We start from the raw sequence: 16,994 nt of genomic DNA, 5'->3' as shown, positions 1-16,994 counted from the left end.
AATATTTCTGAAAAGAAATTAAAACATTGGTATTTGAGGTAATAATGTATTACTGGAAAGGAATTATTGACAATGAAATGAGGCAGAATTATTTCAGACATCCTGCAATAATGGTATATGCTTTTATTCTATTTGTCATGTTTCCTTACCTTCAGGAAAAAATAAGAAAAGTGTCTCATCTAACTCCACTCTGCTCTATTCTAAATTCTGCATTACATTTACTAGGGATGTCCCGATCCGATCGGTGGTATCGGGGCCGATATTAGTGATTTGTGAGTGATCGGAAATCGGCAAATCCAGCCGATCACCCCGCCGATCTAAAAAAATAAAATAAAAACCGCGGTCCGCAACGTCACCTAATAACCACAACAATCAGGGCCTACAAGCTCCGGTCGAGCGGCAGAAACTAGAAGCAGGCGGAGCGGGGCCATAGACCTATAAAACTAGAGTTATTTATAGTGGTTTATGTGTTTATGTGCAGAAACTACTTTTAAATTTCTATGTGGTCTGTCTTCTTCTGCTTTTTTATTGTGTTTGGTGAGTCACAGCGCCCCTAAAGGCCTGGCATGTGTACTACATGCCCTGAAGCCTCGTGTTGAGCCGTGTTCATAGTGAGGAGTGGACGGAGGTTTTTTGGGAGAAGGCCAGGGAGAACAAAGATCGTTTTTTCGTCGTGTGGATGTACCCTCAGTTTACAACAACAACTAAAGAGAAAGAGAAGATTTTTGATTCAATAAGTGAGTTTTACAATAATTTCTAGCAAAACAAAGCTTCTACTAATAGTGCTTTTAGCTTCAGACATCTTAGTTGCCCCAAAAATACACTATTGAGTATATTTGCAATAGAAATGGAAGTATCGGATCGGGAAAGTACCGGTATCGGCCAATACTCAATTCTGAAAAATCGGATTGGTATCGGGGGCAAAAAAGTGTGATCGGAACATCCCTAACATTTACATTTCACATCACTGCACCTGTGTCATTTTATAACCCAAATTGTTGGTGAGCCATGTAACAAAAGTTTATTCTGCAGACACTTGCTGCTTACATGATTGACAAAGTTGTCTAACTCAGCTGCAGCTGTAACCACAGTGAAGCTCAGGGTCAGAGGTCAGCTACCAAACTGATCTGCATTAATTTATTCTTCCAGTGATAATGTGTGGCTGCATGAGGCAAAACAAACGACAAGAATGGAGAATAACTAGTTTGTTCAGCAGGAAAGGAGTAAATGTCCATGACAAACCTTCAACAAATACCTATGACAACTTTAAAAGAATAAAACCATCATAAATCATGTCATTGTTCTTTTTGTTATATACGAGCACAGGGCACTTTAATAGAGAAAACCCAATAAATCCACATGAGCAAGCGTGAGCGACGGTGGAAAGGAAAAACTCCCTCTAACAGGAAGAGACCTGCAGAAACCAGACTCAGAGGTGGAGGCTTTCTGCTGGCCGGTTGGGGTGAGAGGACAGAGGAGAGGACAGACAGACAGATAAGAGAGAGATCCACTCCGTGAAGACTGATCAGGACAGGAGGCTTCAAACCACCTTCAGCTCCACTGTCATGTACGGTTGGTTACCCTGTGAGAGCATGTTAGAAGTTTCTCCCACTGGCTATGATGACCTCTGCCTCAAGCCTTGTATGACCTTGGCCATCAGGATGTTGATGAGGATCTGAAAAACACTGACAAGGTGCATGTAGAGGTTTACAAAGACACAAAATATTGAGCACTCTACTTCTATGATGTCCTCCATTCCATTGATCGTCTTACTTCTGGGAGCAAAACATCAAAACGTAATGGATGAGTCTCAGGTCCTCCTTCTGGATTCCTGTGACTTCCTCCATCTCTTTCAGCGTCTCCAAGATCTGCTGCAACACAGAGGAATAAAAGTAAACAAATCAAGCTTATGTTACATAAAAACTCTCAGACTTGATTGATGAGATGTTTTCTTACCTGCGGGTCACTGAAAGGAAACATCTTCAGTTTGAGGTTCTGCTTAAGGGAAAGTGATGCTGACGGCATCTTCCAGAGGTTTAATCTGTTCGAATGGACCCACGACTCCATGAGATCATCATGTGAGCTCTGAAGCCAAAGAGCAGAGAGAGAACATATATTCAGCACTAGAGAATAGAATCACTAACAGCACAGTTTGTTTCACTCACCTTGATCTGCTCTCTGGAGAATACAGTCAGGATCACCCCCCTTCAACACCTCAATGATCCTGCAGATTAAAATATGTTGTTAAGCCAATGAAAAGATGCAGCAGCAGCAAAGTTACACTTTGATTAAAGTCAAAACTGTCATTTAACAATATTAATCAGCCAACTGTAGACAAGATGTAGAATCAGTTGATGTTTTACTTTGACAATGTGATCATCAAACAACTGTTGATGATTAAAACCCCTTTAGGGAATGTGGTGATCTCATTTAAAGATACAGCGTCCAACACAAAGAGTCCAGAATAAATAGCTCAGCCAAGTGGTTCAGTCCTTTCTGCCATACGACACACATCTATTGAATAATTGAACTAACTATTGTTGTAGTGCCTTGTGCTCTCACTCGTGGTGTTACAGCCACAGCTGGATGACTCATCCAGATGTTTGTGGGATTTTAAGGCACAACCAACATGCAGCCAGCCTTTACAAAGTTTGCACTGCTTCCATTCCAGCATTTCTGTGTCTGGATAAAAAACCCTGCAAAACAAGAGATGTATTCACATTATTCTAGTTTTTGTTTATTTCATTTAATATAAAGTAAAAAAAAAAGATATGGACAAAAACCTACTTAATGTGAATGGATGAAAGGGAGAGAAGAACAATCTTATAGTTATCTGCCTCCTACACACACACACACACACACACACACACACACACACACACACACACACACACACACACACACACACACACACACACACACACACTCATTATGAACCAATGGCTGGAGACAAAGCAATACTCTACCATCATTTCACTAGGCAGAGGCTAAAGAACCAGGTGGATCAGGTGTGATCTTCATATCAGTGGTTATGTAGGTGGATGAGTGATGGTTCATGTGTTACATGTTGTTAGTTCAAACTCGAAGCCATCCAGGCTGAGCCGAGTCTGGGTCCATGCTGGAGGCCTGAGTGACGAGGCTGAAGAGTCAGAAGGAAGGAGAACAGAGGACCAAGGTTTGTGGGATGAAGTAGCTTGTGTCACTGGCCAGGTGTTCCTGTTACCTGTTGACAGCTAGTTTCCTGCCAAGGAGCCAAAACAGGAAGCAAACAGGGTCCGACAGACAGTGTGAGTGGATGTGTCTACGACTACTTACGATCCTGCTCTATCCTCAGGCATGTGGCACCAGATGCCTCTGGAAGACGGTCTGGAATGTTCTGTTTGCACGGATGATCCAATAGAAGACTGTCTCTGAAATTTCTTTTTAACTATATTTGCATGTCATCACTACCTTTACCATAAAGCGCCAAATCAACCGTTTGGTAGAGCATGCTTTGGAAAAATGATTTGACCCTTTTAAGTCTTTAATTTATTATTTCAAGTTAAACAGTTGTGTTCAGTACCTCCATAGACATTATAATATGTCAAAAAAAGTGTACTTATTTTTGAAAACAAGGGCAAACAGAGGTCTCATGTCCGGAGTGATTTTGGTCTTGCTCCAATCCTGTGAGGAGGCCAACTTGGTCTGCATGTCCTTTCAAGACACAGTGACATCTAGTGGCCTTTACTAGTGTTACATACCTCAACCAAGCGGTAGAGGTGGCTGACAGAGGTGAAAGTCAGTCAAATGTTTTTTTCAATAAGATATAGTGAGTCAAAGTATGCTCTACCGTTTGGTTGAGCAGAACGCTAAAGGGCTAAAGTCTGTTCTGATTTGTTCTCGGGTGTTGAGATGAAGACAACAAGCTGCGAGTCTCTGATTATTAACTGTCACATCTCTTCTAATTCACCAGTTTGAAAGGAGAAATGTGGCTGAAAAGCTGCAAGTCAGGTTCAACTTTCTTTATGAAGGCACGCAAACAGTATTGTGTTTGTTTACTCGTGTCAATGTAAAAATACTCCTATATAAAAAAATAATAAATGCACGCAAACAGAATTTTGCAAATGTGTCCAGGTTTGTTAATGTTTATAAATGTTTAGATATGCTCATATTGATCAATGACTGAACATCTGAGAGCTTAAAAAAAGTTTTTTTTTTCTTGCAATTCTTTTTTGAGGTTTCTTTCAAAGCATTCTATAATGCTTTGAAAGATAGATTGATGTGTTGTTTGAAAATATACCTGATGTACCATTTGTTTTTTCTAAACTCAGACTAACTGCCATTTAAATTAAAACAAACCCAAAACACATTCATTTTCTAAAAAGGAGTAATGAACGATCTGCTTGTATTTGTTTATAAGTATGTCAAAAAAAGAGTCTTAATAAGTCTCTATTCACTAGCTGTTTAAAGTACAATAATTTTCATCACTTGCAGCCTCTCTCAATCTAAAAAAGGCAAGATTGTTGTAATGTGGTTTATAAAGGCACTGTATTCAAACAACGTTAACCTTGGCTGAAATTGAATAAGAAAATTTAAAAACCTAAGAAATTTTTCACCAGCCAGCAATTATGTACATTTTCTTCTATATGCACAAAATAATGTCATCTTATAGTGCTGTGTGTCGCTCAAGGTGCTTGGTGAACATTTAAAGTGCTGGATGTAATGTGCTGAGTGATTACATGAAGAACAAACTGCCTGTTCGGTACACTGGCCATTTCCTCATGTCCTCTTGTGTCAAAATTCAGGAAGGATGAGGCAATATGATGCTGTCCGATCATCTCAGCTCAGTTTTTGTGTGTTCCCACTTCAAAATACTTGTGGCAGCGTTGTTTTATCAAAGTGTTATAGACGAGATAAAAATGGCATTTTTGTTTTCCAGAAGATATTTTGTCTTTGAGCGGAAGTCGAAAGACAAAATACAGATGTAGCAATTAAATAAATGAAAGTGGGCGGAGCAAAATAAGGTCAATTTTCACTATTATTGGTACTTTATTGATACTTTTTCACTTTCATTGGCACTTTTATTATGCTTTTTATACTCACACCTGATACTCAATACTCACACGTTTCATTTTGATCATTGTCACAATTTACTACACTATTCCAGTTAAAAACCTTGAGAAGCAACTTAAGCGCACAGACTTTTTAATTTGGTGTACTTGCCACACATTTTGTAACTATACCACATGGCTTAAGTGTTTCTGTCGAAGTTATCAGCTAAAGTAGGTGACTTTGGTTGCGATACAGCTACATTAGTCGCTTTAATAGAATGACTTACAATACAGCACCGAACCTTCTCGAGAGCTACAGAATAAACCTGTTTTAACTGTTAAGTTTAGAAAAGGTGACATGCTGAAAAAGGTTTAGAAGCTGTGGCCCAATTTGAAAGAGCCTACTTGATCTGATAGAGTTCTCCAATTTTTATTAATATTCACTCATCAGCACTAAGACAAAGTGGAATATATTACATTTCTATTGTTTTTACTGCTTCTATTTTTGCACTCCCACCACTCTTTCTCAAAGTGGTTCACTCCTAATGTAATACATCAAGACTTTTCAATTAAAAACGATAGCGGTCCATGAGAATTCAGTTATCAAATCCTAGTTTAAAAATCACTCTTTACTGAGTCTTTGCGCTTCACTCGTGTTTGCAATATTTCTCGTAATAATTCGGTGGGTCGTTACGTGCGAGGTTTCGTCAGTACCAGCAGATGGCAGTATAGCTCTCCTCATCACTATCAGGCAGCGCGTTCTTTCCCCGTCCTTGAGTAATTCCAGCACCGGATATTAACATTTAAAGAGCTGCCAGTTTGTGACTTCTGATTTAAGTGTGTGTGTTAATTCTCTCTGAGTGTTTCACCTAAAAGTAACTCAGTGCGTGCACTAAAGACAAGCTAAAAAAAAAAAAAAAAAAAAAATCCCTAATGTAAAACAAGGAGCAGATCTGTATGGGAGGCAATAAATGGAATGACCATTAAAGGCACGGTAAAACACAGAAAGCTCACTATCGAACGAAACTCTACAACCTGGCACGAGAAAAGAAATGAGTGGCGTGGGAGCATACGTTTGGTTGACAGTCATGCACTTCATGCTTTCATAGCTCAGAATTCATTTAACGTCAATGAATAGTTTGCGTTTGATTTCTGAAAAAGGCTAGATTATTTCAATTTGTGAGCTGTATGGAAAACCTCAACACCCGAGACCCTGTTTATGAGACTATTTGACATACAACCGCACTGCCGTTCTTGTTCGATCTCGGTGACGTGACAATTACTGAAGTAAAAAAAAAAATTCACACAGTGTACCTCGAAAACCCCCCTTCTTAAAAAAAACTAAAAATAAAACCCGCCTCCTCCAATCACAGCACCGCTTGATGCATGAGGACGAAGTTTGCCTGTGAGACCTGGTGACCAGCTGAGAGGTGGTCTTTGTATGACAGAGCTGAACCAGGGCTCCTGACTCTGCAGATCTGACTCAACAGACTCCCCCACCACCACCACCCCCCACCACCCCCAACAGCAGCTCAGACGGAGAAGAGGCGCACCACAAAATAACTGCGACAGCGCCAAGTTGATTCAGCTTTACTTTACTTAGATGCGGTGCACTTCATGAATCGCGCTGAGTCGTTTTCGGCAAGTCCCTGAGAGCCAGATGTGTCTGGATTCGGACTCACCTTGAGTTCCGCACAGGCACCAACCAAACTACAACCCACGGACTGTCGAAGCGAGCGGGACAGTTGGAGCGGAGATGTGCGCCGCGCCGCTGTGGCTGCTGCTGTCAGCCGCTCTGTGCGCCGCGCAGGACGCGGGAGCCAGAAGAGAAGACATCCCGGAGGGCGCATCCACCCTGGCGTTTGTGTTTGACGTGACGGGCTCCATGTACGACGACTTGGTCCAGGTTATCGAGGGCGCATCCAAGATCCTGGAAACCTCCCTCAGCAGACCGAAGAGACCTCTGTACAACTTTGCTCTCGTGCCCTTCCATGACCCAGGTAATGACAGAAGTGAAAGTAGTCCCTCTCAATTTGGCATGTTTATCAGAATGCGCGTTCGTTACTGCATAAGTGTACCGGAGTTGTGTTGCTTTGATGATTACTCCTTGCATGCAGCAAGAAGAGAGAGAGAAAAAAAAAAAAAGGTAGAAAAGTAAGAAATGTGATAGTTTGGTCTCAATCCGCCCGTTTGAAAGCCTAATGTCTCTCACACCTCCAGAGGAGACTCCCGGGGATTGCAGCAGCGCACACAGATGTTCAGCCTGGCGGTCACTATCATTAGCATTCCGCTGGGGTTTGTGTGGGGCTCTTTTAGTTTGCAATACAGCTTGGTGATTATCATCACTCCATTTGTGCTTTCTCATGCTCAACAGTAACGCACTGACAAAATGTGGTGCCATTTGGTCCTCGCCCTGGCGTGTGGGTCACAATGCAAGAATAAAGAGGGGACAGTTCAGCATAAATCAAATGGTAATGAAGAAGGGAGTCATCATGGACAATAGTACAGGAATCAATGCATCTAGCCTACTGTCTGTGTGCACTCACAGTAGTTACGTTACTTTCTTTTTGCAATCCAAGTGGCATTTGTAGTTTGAACGTTTTCATGATGGGAATACGATGTTTATGATTTCTGAAGATTTTCACATATATAGGCTATTGTACGTTTCTATTACTTGCTCTTAAGCTGTAATCGTGTTAAGCTGTGCAGGAGATGTTTGCTAAATTTAATGTTTTAAAGTTAAATTTTCCTTATGATCACCTTAAGAAATAAATTTACAAATTTACAAAACTATGATTATTTTCTGGAATGTTATGCAGATGAGAACAAGCGTTCTTCTACCTCAGAAACTGTCCTTAGACACTAGAATTGATTTTACAATTGTCAAGGAAACTAGTGGTAAAGGTGAAAGACACCTGAGGGACATCTGAGACAGATATGATGAGTTGCGTCTTAATCATCAGCAAAATAAGAAGCAGTGATTTCTATCACTCACCTAAATAACTACGTGCCATAGTTTTGTGGTATGTTTCCTCATGTGTTATGTCATAATTGTATTATAATGTGGTGTGTTTTCTAGTGTGTGGCATGTTTTACATGTATTTTAGTACCTATGTACGTTTGTGTTTGGTGGGATGGTTTTACCCCATGGGACCGCTGATGGAAATGAGCTCTGAGCTAAATCTGGCATATTTACATTACCGGGTGTCTGTTCATCAATATGCACGGTCCCGTTCAAATAAATTAATAAAGGAAAAATATTGGAAAGTGCAAAATATCCTACCAGACAGGTTACATGATCATTTTAGGGCTTCCGTTTTCTATTTTATCTATACGTTAAAAGCATGATGAATTCCATCTAAAAGCCGACTTTGCATTTCCAAAGACAAACTGATGCTGGAGATTTGAGGGAGAAGAGAAGAGATGAACGGACAGAGGTGATCCTTCTGGTGTAGACACAGATTCCTATTCCAGATGTTTTCTCTCTACTAAATTTTGGCATGTCACAAATTCTTATGAGGCACATTTCTTTAATCGGTAAATTGCTCTACCAGCTCTGTGCCTAGAATAATAATTATACTCAAGTACAAAATATGCTCAGTATAACACGTGAAATAAATGATGAAATCATTACTGTGCGCCTCTTGGGGGAATGATCTGAGATACTTTGCAGAGGAGTGATGCGCCGCATCTTGAACAAGGCTTCAGTGAAAGAGGACCTTAATTATAGCATGTGTTTAACTTTAAGGACTTTATAGGAAATGTTGCTTGTACTTATGGGGAGCAATTAAAACCTCACAATGAGCGGTGACCTTCTGTGTGGACTTTAAAAAAAAAAAAAAAAGGCCCATCTTTGTGTTGGTTCCGCACCTGAAAGTGACGTTTGTTTGCTTCTTAAAACGTTTACGAGGATGTCAGAATGTGTTCTCCAAAACCCCCTGGGGGGAATGGAGGAATGATCAGCACAGGACACTGCAGGCCCCACAACCAAGGGCAGCTAAACATTTTGCCAAATGTTGCTCTCTGTTTCACTTTTTGCCCTTTTCCAACAATATCCCAGAGGCCCTTAAAGAGAATCAGTTTTTATTAGTATAGGGACTTTTATCCGGGGTTTGTCTCACTCTCACACAGATCCATTCTCTCCGCTTTTCTTCCGACTCAGTGTGATAACGCGGCTCCTCCTGTTTGACTTGGCTCCTTTTAAATCACAACCCTCATTTTTATTTACATTGCTATCTGACACGGCAAACATCAGAGTCTGTGTATGTTATCTGTGTCTCTGTCAGTGTGTGTGTGTGTGTGCGCGAAGCTAAAGTGTCAGTAGGATGCCTGGATATTGGGGTCAGGGATGTGTGGGTAGATCAGTCAGGAAGCCCCCCGCCGCTCCATCCTCCAGGGAGACAGAGGAAGAAAGAAGATACTTCACAAGTCATTTTACTGAGGTATAGGAGTTGTGTGTTTAGTACCACAGTTTGTGAATACTCCAGTGAAACAGTTGTGGGGTTGAATTTCCGCTCGCCTTTGTTTTCATTTCATGCTATCGACAGTTTTCACTAGATAATAAATTTAATCTTGGAGGCAACGTCTGGGACTGACCGTGTGTCAGAGATACATATGAACGTTGTTCTTCTGTTCCACATGAAGAAGCCAATGAGTAATGTATTGTCTGCTAATCCAATTTAGATATGAAAGTCAAAGTCGTAGCACCGACAGACTCTCTGGACTTGTGGAACATTTATATGGGAGTTTACAGCCAAATAAACCTCATTTCACTATAAAACACTCTTACCATTCCCAAGGTGGGAAATGTGGCCTTAATCCCAGCATTAAGTCCAACATGTGCTCTTTTCCAATTAACCGTTAATAAAAACGGCCCACAATGTGTGGAGAGTGGAGTGGGTTCTCGGGTCCACAATTTACTTTGCATCCACCAAGATCCAACGTTGGCTTTTTCACAGCCCTGCTGACGTCTTTACAAACACATGCTCATCCTTGTAAATACCACCTTACTGCGAGAGGGTGTGTTTGTGTGGGAGTGTTTAATTGGCTGAGGTTGAGATGGGTCGGGGCTCAGCGCTTTGGGTCAGTGGGGATCCTAACACACTCGCAATACTCGCAAACGCGCAGTGCAGTCGGAAAGTTTTAAGATGGTGATTCTGCTTATAAACGCTCCAAGGAGGACATTTTTTTGTGGGCCAAGTGAGGTAGCAGCACCCGAGTTCCTCCAGGAAAAGGAGATTTTTCAGGATTATTTTTAGATCGGTGCAGAAAATAAACTCCCAACAGTTATTTTGCCTGGGGGTTTTGTTCAGCAAGATACCGTTCACAATAACACATAGGTCTTTCAGTGTTTGAGGGCAAGATACATTCGAGAGCTTAAAACTTAAACAGATGCCTCACCACATTTACATATGTTCATAGTCACCAACGCCTAACTAATGATATACAGCAGACAGGCCATCACCCAATCCAATGGCCCTTGTGTGTAAATGAGTGACTATGGATGATTGTGTGAAGCACTGAAACATAAAAGCTTACTACATGACTGAGCGACAAACATTTACATTATTGCACTCAGTTTTCATCAATGATATAATTTGCAGCATTTTGTGTGATTTTTATTATGCAGGAAAGTTAAATAATTAAGTTAGCGGGGAGGGACCAGATGTTTTCTTGTGATTATGGACTTTGTGTGATGATATACTGTATAATGATATGTAATTAATTACAAAACATGGATTCTGGTAATTAACAGCAGAAAATAAGACTAATACGCAGAAAAATTCTACTTTTGTTTGTTGACAAAGGTTTTTCTTTTTTAAATTGCAAATAAATTGTCACCAATTTGGTGTAAAACACCAATAATGAATCGTTTTGTTTGGTCGTCTATATGTGACTGGTCTGACTCGATGATGTTTTAAATGAAATGACGTGCACTAAACTCCTGTTTCGTTGTGTTATGGCATTACATGCTCAGAAATGTAGGAGATTTGAATCTAACTGCGGCATAATTTTGCATCTGTGTTCCTAAATGTTATTGCAATAGGATGGATATATGTACCAAAGGCATAAAAGATGCCTGATGTGATGACGTACTGCAATAACACAGTTAAAAAAAGCCAAAACCAAAACACCCTGGTATCATCCGCTGTGAATGTTTTCATGGGAAAGCACGGGCCACACAGAGAAAGACTGAATCGTACACAGACTGAACACTGTGTGGCTTGATGTCTGCACAACAGCAGCTTGCTTACGTCAAGATGTTCTGACTCAAAGTTTGTGACATTTCCAAATGAAATCAATCAGAAACATCTTGTTTGGAGTTTCGCTCCAACATTTTTGGATTCTCGCGGTTGTTTTCAGAAATGTGCTGTGGAAATTGGTTCCGCTACATTGATTGCTTGACAAGTTAACCTTCGCCAGTTATTCTAAGACGATATGGACCGAAGCCCTGGATGCGGAGGTAATTGGATGGCCTCTACCTTCTCGGCAAGATCAAAGACAATCATCTCAGAGCTCCCTTTGTTGGTGTTCAGTGCCCTTTTCTGCAATCCCATTTTTTTTTTTTTTGTTTCCTTTTTTTCCAGAGCGGTAGTTTTTTTTTTGTCTGAACCGCCCCACCCGTGTGAGATTACAAGGAGCCTGCTTTTAACTGGACAGAGTCAATAATGATGCTATTAGGCAGGAATGCCAAAAGAAAGCTGGCGGTGGAGGCTTTGGAGAATTAAAAGCAAAGAGAGGACTGGAGACTGCAGACTAGAATGTGTGTCTGTGTGTCGTAAACATTAGCAAAGCTACACGGGAATATTAAAGCAGCCTTTAATTTGTGGGACTGCACACACACCTTCTCACGTGACGCTGACGTCACCTCAAGTTTGGCCTTGTAATTGTCGTTCAGGGTTATCTTTCCTTTTGTGAGCTGTCGGTATTTCCATCGATATTACAACAGGAGTGCTTTCTGGGGTGTTGCTGATGCCAGGAGTAATATCCTTCAAACACACCAGCTGACATGAATCCAGTGGAATGACTGACCCAACATATGACCTTCAGTTCTCTTTGAAATTACTGTCTGGGCTTCCCTCTTATCCTTTGTGGCTGGACTTTGTTTCTTTCTTTAACAAAACAGGTTTGAGCATGATAGTGAAGTGCCAAGGCAGAAATTGCTGGAAAAGAAAATCAGAACTTCATGTAGCAGAGACTGGATAGTTTTTACAGTGGTAACTTGCCGGATGCAGATTTGTCAATTTGTTTCATACAACTAGATAAAAATCACAGCATTGTCCTTTTGATTCTTGCTAAGCCCTGAAGTAAGATTTGCTCCTCTTGTTTGCCATGTTAAGGTGCTTCTCGATGGAACACGGTTCTACTTTTATCTTTGTGATTTTCTGCAGATCACAATCCTATTGTTGTGTTGTTACTTGTAAACTGGATTAAACTTCTTCCAATTTCATTAACAGAGATGCTTCAACATATAAAAAGAAAATATTACTGTTTAATTTGCATATTGGAAAAAAGAAAATCCCTCAACAGTTACCTTCAGGAAACAATTTAATCATTGTCCGCTGGATTTGCAATTTATGTTGCATGTCAAGAAAAAAAGACCTTTTCTAAGTGAGATTTTCACGTTCTGTGCCAGACATGTTTACCTGACCTGATTCTAACTCTTACCATGTGTCCACAGCATAAGCACTAAGTCTCCCCAAGGCAATTCAAGTGATTTTGATAAGTGCTGCTACCGGCTGCCTTTTGTTGTAAAACTAACTTTTCAACGATGGCCTTTTCAAACTTGTGTTTTAATTGTTCGAAATACATTTTTACTGATGTTTTTGAGCTGTATTGCATATTCTGAATTCTTAAACCTAGTTATGAATTACACAATGAAGCTTTTTGAGAACTGTGCAAAATCAGTTTGGGCTCAGAGCTATCATTTTGAACTCTCTACCCTGCAATCCAAGTGGATTGTTTCAAGCTGCTTGTTGCCAGCTATACAGCTACACACAGACTGTACATACATGGTGTATGTATCATATCAGTGTTGGCGAGTCAGCATTTTTACTGCTTTATTAACCATATTAATCCAACCTAAGCAGTTTTACTTTTGACCCTCCAGTTAGGACTTCTTTCAAATCGGCATTTCAGATTTATGTCTAGACTTTATTATTGAGGAAAAATTTTCACCAAAAGCCTTTTTTTTTTTTTACCCATTTCATTTAATTTCATTGTTTTACGTAATACTTTCAGGGTCTGGTGGAGCCATTTGGAACACATTACATTTAAATCGTTATAGACCAGATGCCAAAGCGAAAGCATTCCCATGATTCTGTATGGCATGACCTCACTTTGGCTGTGATTTCCAGAGGGGGTGTTTTTACTGTGCTCCACTATGTAAGCTGGCCATGTACAGTTTAGTTGAAACACATGTAAGGTTTGTAGAGTCACACTTGCACAAGGACTGGTTGGTGGGATTAGAACGGAAATAGTCTGCTGCTATTAGGATTTACAGTTAATGATGATTAACTACTCCTAATTAACAACCAATGAGCTGTCATTGATTGTTATTATTGTTGTCTGCAGAACTAATTATTGAAGCACTAATCTGATTAACCAAAGCAGACCAAAGCAGGATGTGTAGCCCCATTTGCCTCTGAATTTACTGATTCGAGCTGACCAAGAAAGTAGCCATGCCAAGCAGACTTTAATCCTCAGATCTACAAACATTATCTTTGTCATGAAAGTTCATTACGACCTCCTATTAAAAAAATAAAGACTAAGCAGCGAGCTATGCCGTTGTTTTACCGTTGAAGGTTTTCCGAATTTTTTTTACTTCAATGTTGTGGTTTTTATACATTAATTTTGCATTTGGTCCTGTTTTACCAATCCAAGCTGTTTTCTCCCAGCTACAGATGCAATCTATTGTTTTGGACAACAAATAATTATGATAATCACCCACTGTATTAGTCCTGGCAGCAGCAGATGACACAAGTAGTACGAAGTTGTTTTGATATGAAAGTTTTCCAGTAGATATGATGAATGTGAATGAAAGCTAGACTAGTATGTGTGTTTTGACTGTAGATGTGACTCCAAATTACATGCAAAGTTGTTCCACATATATTTCATGAACGTGTGCGAGTAGGAAACTGTCATCTAACACCTTCACTACACCATCTTTATAAGGTGATAATATGCCAATATATGTTTACAGCTTGTTATCCTCCCTCAAACATACACTAATGCTGCTCAACGTGCATCCTGTAAACTTCGGCAGATTGGATTAACTGGAAAAAAGACCGAGCAACGTATTAAATCCTTGTAGAAGGTTAATGATGTTATTATAGTGGGACCGCAGGTTTATAGCTGTGCATGAGACAGTTTTTTCCTGTGACAATGTGCTCTCTAAGCTGAGAATGTCTGCATTGTTTAGAAAATTGAATAAGCTGAAGGGCCACTGTGAAAGCAGTGGAGTCATTTGAACAGTTATATGATTTAATGTAGAACATTTGTTCGTGGGACTCTTGGCTTAGATTGATATCTGCAATCCATTCAGTAATCATGATCAAAATAACTCTCTTGGTGTGCAAGAAAACACTAGTTTGTGCAAAATGTGGGCCAATTTTGCCTTGTACGGAGTTATTGGTTTCCTTCGAGAAGTCTTTTCTTCTAATTCGAAATCCAGACCTCGAGTGTTGTCTGTATGTGTTTCGTGAAAGATAGCACAACTGGTAACACACTTACATTTCTCGTCTTCGCCATCGAGACAGGACAAAGATTTAAAAGGAGGCAGTTTGATTGACACAGCAGACTGTGTGCATTTTAACTGTGGTAAATGTGTCTGAACCAGACAAATGTTTAGAGGATCTGAATTACAAGCTGCAAGGCTAAAGGTCAGGCTGTCTGTGGCCTCTGCCCTCTTCGTCAATGAGGTATGTGTTGGGGGAAGTCATGTAACATGGATATCATCTTTAACCAGTATTTCAAATTCCAGTGTACACCACACTTGTATCTCACAAACTGTTACACAAATGAGTTGTGCTCCTTTTATATAATGTATCTAACAAGATACACACACACACACACACACACGCACACACACACACACACACACACACACACACACACACACACACACACACACACACACACACACGCACACACACACACACACAGTGTGTGTCATGGTTCACTGTTGGAAACTACAGGCATCTGTGTGTGGCCGGCAGTGCTGATGTGCTGCATCTGAGGTTTCTCTGCTTGCTTCAGCATGTACTATTAGAGTTTCCTGAGTAAAACAAAAGAGGCACACTGAACTGAAAACACCGCCCAGTCTCTTTTGGGCAGACTTTAATTATACCATCAGTCATAAAATACTTGGTTGTGAGCTATGCAGTTTTGTGGTTGTGATGTCGAGGATGTTGCCATTTATTTTCAAGTCTTTCTTTTGCCTTTGAAAAATTATACATTTGCTGCAAGTAAAACCACATTCACTTATAAAATTTCTTCGAGTGAGTTATTGAATCAAGCCTGGCCAATTTTGGGTTTTTGGCTTATGTTTGAGGTGGAGACCCAAAAGTTTGCCTCAGACATCAATCTTCTCCTTATGTTAGCTTTCTTGCCAGAGTATATAGCCTTCCATGTGAGTCTTTGATGAGAAGAAAAAGCAAACCTGTGGCTTGGAAAGTGCAAAAGTACCACCTACCTTTGCACTTTCCAAGCCACTGGTTTGCTTTTTTTTTTTTTTTTTTACCTTTACCATCTTTGCAGCTTCTCAGCATGTTTTCATGGTAGTGCTGGTTAGGCTGTTTTATGAGGAGTTATATGAGCAGTAAGATGCTGTTAATTATGTTAAGACAATTACTCAGTTTTACTTAGCACCCCAATATTCATTGCGACATATTCTTTAAGACGTAATGGTTACAGAAGTAAATTTCTCTGTGTATAAACTGAGAAAGAAAACAAAAGAAAGAAAGACAATCAAATAACAACATTAGGCTGCACGGCACTGTAGTGGTTAGCACTCTCACCTGACAGTGAGAATCTCAAGGTTTGAGCATTTCTGTATGGAGTTTTCTTTTCCTCCCTGTGCGGATTTTCTCTAGGAACTCCGGTTTCCTCCCACAGTCGAAAAACACACATTTGAGGTTAGCTGGTGAATCAGAATTGCTCTCAAGTAAAATTGTGCGTCTGTTTAACTGTGTGTGCCTTTTGATGGACTGGTGAACTGTCCACGGTGTACGCTGACTTCACCCATCCTTAGGTGGGGTTTCCCCCAGCCCTCTTTGACATAAACCTGGATACAGTGATATAAAAGTTAGAAAAGATACAAAAAAAGATGAGAGATGATCCAAAGGAATTTAGCAAATTTTGGCCGTGGGAAATGTTGACATCATCATAGGACTATAACCCAAAGGAAGAATGATAAAAAAAAGGGGCACCCTTGTGTTTTTAGGGGGCTGGTCGAGCAAACAGGTGAAGAGGTGGGAATTATACAGCTGGCTTCAAGGATGAGATGGAGATTGGCTGAAAGAGGGCTGCACATCACAGGTTCTCAAAGGCAGAAGGATTTTAGTACAATAATCAAAAACAGGGAGTTGAGACTAATTGGTTGTGGAAATAACATAAGGGAATAGATACATATGCGAAACATCATATAACCCTTCTTTCCTGCCTTTCTTCCTGGATGGTGGGCTTGTGAGGCCAGACGGGTTTGCATGCACAGATGTTCATGACGGAACTAACGCATGAAGTTGATTTTATTGATCTTCTTTAATCAAGTTATTTGTTTGTACGTTTTTCGCAGACGCTAAAAAAGAGGAACTTTCAACAAATCATGTTTGAAAAGCAACCTACATTCTGTTTTGAAATTATTCTAAAACTCTCCATGCTTTCACGAACATATGCTGAAGTATGACTTGGCAGGAGTTTTGAAAATGTGAACAAACGTTAGATTTGTGCTTTTATTCGACAAAA

General features: G+C 40.2%; 1 protein-coding gene across 1 annotated transcript in view; it reads left to right on the top strand.

The window, feature by feature from the left end:
- Positions 1 to 6,568: 6,568 nt before the first annotated feature.
- hmcn1 (hemicentin 1) overlaps positions 6,569 to 16,994 on the top strand; it is a 93,143-nt gene continuing 82,717 nt past the window's right edge. The window contains exon 1 of the mRNA XM_080473483.1: positions 6,569 to 7,030. Within this exon, the coding sequence (XP_080329609.1) occupies positions 6,787 to 7,030 (244 nt within the window). The 5' untranslated portion in view covers positions 6,569 to 6,786. The remainder of the gene's footprint in view (positions 7,031 to 16,994) is intronic.

This window comes from Lipophrys pholis (assembly GCF_963383615.2).
Source record: "Lipophrys pholis genome assembly, chromosome: 10".
NCBI classification, from domain to species: domain Eukaryota; kingdom Metazoa; phylum Chordata; class Actinopteri; order Blenniiformes; family Blenniidae; genus Lipophrys; species Lipophrys pholis.
Note: the sequence above shows the minus strand (reverse complement) of the source record. Positions and strands in the feature narration are given on the sequence as shown.